The sequence below is a fragment of the Lathyrus oleraceus genome, chromosome 2 (assembly GCF_024323335.1).
Source record: "Lathyrus oleraceus cultivar Zhongwan6 chromosome 2, CAAS_Psat_ZW6_1.0, whole genome shotgun sequence".
Taxonomy (NCBI): domain Eukaryota; kingdom Viridiplantae; phylum Streptophyta; class Magnoliopsida; order Fabales; family Fabaceae; genus Lathyrus; species Lathyrus oleraceus.
In genome coordinates, this window is record NC_066580.1 from 475,922,347 (window position 1) to 475,926,205 (window position 3,859).

General features: G+C 37.3%; 1 protein-coding gene across 1 annotated transcript; it reads left to right on the top strand.

Annotated features, from left to right (window-relative positions):
• Positions 1-474: 474 nt before the first annotated feature.
• On the top strand, positions 475-1,077 carry LOC127123821 (uncharacterized). The gene has a single exon (XM_051053995.1). The coding sequence runs from the start codon at positions 475-477 to the stop codon at positions 1,075-1,077; it is 603 nt and encodes a 200-aa protein (XP_050909952.1).
• Positions 1,078-3,859: the final 2,782 nt, after the last annotated feature.

Below are 3,859 nucleotides of genomic sequence, written 5' to 3' on the forward strand. Positions count from 1 at the left end.
CCTAACAAAGTCAGAGCCATTCAAGAAATGCCTGCTCCCAAAATAGAAAAAGAATTCTGAGGCTTCCTTGGATGGCTTAGCTACATTTCAAGGTTCATCTCTCATTTGACGACTACCTATGAACCGATTTTCAAGTTGTTAAGAAAGAATCAAGCAGTTGTGTGGAATAATGATTGTCAAGAGGCATTTGACAAAATAAAACAATACTTTCAAGAACCACCGATCTTGAAACCACTTGTTCATGGTAGGCCACTAATCATGTATCTTACCGTGTTAGATGAATCAATGGGTTGTGTGTTGGGTCAACATGATGACACCAGATGAAAAGAGCATGCAATTTATTACTTAAGCAAGATGTTCACCGAGTGTATGACTAGATACTCATTATTGGAGAAAACTTGTTATGCTTTAGCTTGGGAAGCTCGACGCCTAAGATAGTATATGATTTGCCATACAACTTTGTTGATATCCAAAATGGATCCAATAAAGTACATTTTTAAGAAGCCCACTGTCAGTGGAAGGATTTCTCGGTGGCAAATGATGTTAACCGAATACGACATCCAATATGTAACACATAAAGCTATCAAGGGGAGCGTCTTGAATGACTACCTTTCCCATCAACCCGTGGAGGGTTACCAATCGATAAAGTTTGACTTTCCTGATGAGGACATTATGTTCATTCGAGATTGCAATATCCTGGGCCCTGACGAAGGACCCGAACCAGGATCGCGGTGGACGCTCATGTTCCACGGTGCCTCTAATGCAAAAGGACATGGGATAGGAGAAATTATCACATCTTCGAATGATTTTCACATTCCATTCACTGCTAGATTATGCTTTGACTGCACCAATAATATGGAAGAATATGAGGCATGCATCTACGATATTGAAGCAGCTATTGACTTAAGAATCAAGATTTTTGAGGTGTACAGAAACTCTGCTTTAGTGATTAGTCAAGTTCGAGGAGACTGGGAAACTCGGGATAAGAAGTTGGTTTCGTACAGAGAACACGTGGTGAAGTTGATTCCTTATTTTGATGAAATCACTTTTCATTATATCCCAAGGGAAGGGAATTAGTTAATCGATGCTCTATCTACTCTGGCATCCGTATTTAAAGTCAAGTGGAAGAATGAAGCATATGTCATCTGCATTGACCACTTGGATGAACCATCACACTGTCTAGAAATGGAGGTCGAGCCTGAAGATAAGCCTTAGTTCTATGACATTGAGATATATTTGGAAAAACAAGAGTATCTCGAGAAAGCATCTATCACTGATAAAAATTCTTTGAGAATATTTTCTGCTAAATTCTTCCTAAACGGGGATGTGATTTACAAGAGGAATCACGATTATGTGTTTCTTAGATGTGTGGATAGACACGAAGAAAACACGATCATAAGGTACATCCACGAGGGTTATGAAGGTGTACATGCTAAGGGCCCCCCCATGGCCAATAAGATCCTTCGAGTTGGTTACTATTGGACAACCATGGAGGTCGATTGTTACAACTTTGTCAAGAGATGTCATAAATGTCAGATATTTGGTGACAAGGTCCATGTTCCTCCTACTACATTGAACGTTATGACTTCTCCTTGGCCATTCTCCATGTGGGGTATTGACATGATTGGCATGATTGAACCAAAAACTTCTAACGAACATCGTTTCATCCTTGTTTCCATTGACATACTTCACAAAGTAGGTTGAAGTTGCTTCATATGCGAATGTTACAAGACAAGTGGTTATCCGATTCATAAAAGAAATAATTTGTCGATACGGTGTGCCTAGCAAGATTATTACTGATAATGCTAGTAACCTCAACACAAAATGATGAGTGAGTTGTGCCAAGAATTCAAGATTGAGCATCACAACTCTTCACCATATCGTCCCAAGATGAATGGCGCCATTAAAGCAGCTAACAAGAACATCAAGATAATCATCCAGAAGATGGTCAAGACGTATGAGGAATGACATGATATGTTTCCCTTTGCTTTGTATGGCTATATAACTTCAGTGGACACTTCTACCGGGGAAACTCCTTATTCTCTTGTATATGGAATGAAGGTTGTTTTGCCTATTGAAGTTGAAATTACATCTCTAAGAGTCATCATGGAAGCATATATCGATGAAGTTGAATGGGTGCAATCCATATCTGATCAGTTGAACCTCATTGAAGAGAAACTTTGACGGTCGTCTGCCATGGTTAGTTGTACCAAAGACGCCTCAAGAGAGCTTTTGATAAGAAGGTTCTCCCTCGCATATACCAAGCAGGTGAACTTGTGCTCAAGAGATACTATCTTATTCACTCGGATCCTCGAGGAAAATGGACTCCTAACTATGAAGGACCCTTCGTTGTCAAAAAGACCTTCTCAATAGGGGCTCTCATTCTCACCACATTGGATGGGGATGACTTATTGATGTTGGTGAATTCAGATACAGTCAAAAAATATTATGCTTAGAAAAAAATGATTAATACCAACCCGTTAGATTGGTATCTGCAAGAACCAATTTAGGCAAAAATGGCTATCCCGACAGACCCAAAAAAATATCCATGCAAAAGTTAGGGATAACACAAAAAATATATACAAGCCCGCTAAGTTGAAAGTCCTAAAGGGCGACTTAGGCAAAAATGGATATCCTGGTGGACGAAGGAATAAAGAATTTCACACAAAAAGTTAGGGATAAAGGAATTTGATTGTATCTCTTAGGCCTATCTTATCATCAGCTTAATCTCAGAGTTATCTGATCAGTCCAATCATCTCCAATCGAAGCAAAGTGTTGAAGCCCAGTGCTATTGTGAATAACAGCCAATATTGTAATTAGTGGAAAAATAAAATGAATTTCCCATTGCCATTTACTTTATATATTATATTACAAATTTTCATACAAAGAGTAGAAAAATTATCAACTTAAAGAAACAACAATGGTCCCTTAAAATCATTCAATTTCAGATGACCTTCAGTGTCATGCCACTCAATGTTAATATATGGTGAGTGCAGTGGTAAATTCATAACCAACAAGCTATGAGTAAACTTAACGTCAATAAAACTAGAGTCGACATCGCGCTTTTATTGTTTCCAAAGGAAAAGGGAAAAGTACGAACAAAACCCAAAGACAAGAAGTTTTCAAATCAAAACTAATAAATGTCAGAGATTACAGGTAAGGGGGTTGGTTACACAGAGGGAAGGTGTTAGCAGTCAAAGTGTCCTAGGGAGCCCTTTTTATATGTGTATGTGTTTTTAGTATAAAAGATATTTGAAAAAAATAGAGTGTGGGGATGAGAAAAGAATTTATTGATTATATTTTTGTGTTTGACAAGACCTTCGGACTTGTGCCTACGTACCAACATAAAAATGAGAGATCAAAACCTCGTAGTTCGTGGTAAGAATTTCAAAGTTGGTGAATTGCTTTTAATCAAAAGTTTAAAGGAAAGGCATAAAGGCCAAAAATTTGAATGAAGTGGTTAGTTCTTTTTGTATTTTGAAATTTAAGTCAATATGATTAAGTTTATTTACAAACTTGATTAAAAAAAGAATTTGAAAATTCATTGGCCTAAGGCCAAAGTTTTTAGTTTTAAACAATGTCTAAGTTTGAAGTCACAAGCAAATAAAGTTTTTGAAAAGGGGGGAGACTTTGAAATTTAAGAAGTGGGAGGAGATGAATAGGCTATCCTAATCACAAATTTAAAAGTTAAGAGTTGAAAAGATCTGACCAATGGGATGCAATCCAACTGACAAGAATGTCATATAGAAAACCCATTTTCCCTTTGGACTTTGAATCAAGCAATAACCAATAAGCAATTAGCAAATATCAAGGCATCATGAAGATTAAGACATCAAATAAAGATAGCCATATCCAAGCA

What these genes read in the sequence shown, in the direction of transcription:
- LOC127123821 (XM_051053995.1), top strand. Translation starts at nt 475, where the DNA reads ATGGATCCAATAAAGTACATTTTTAAGAAGCCCACTGTCAGTGGAAGG.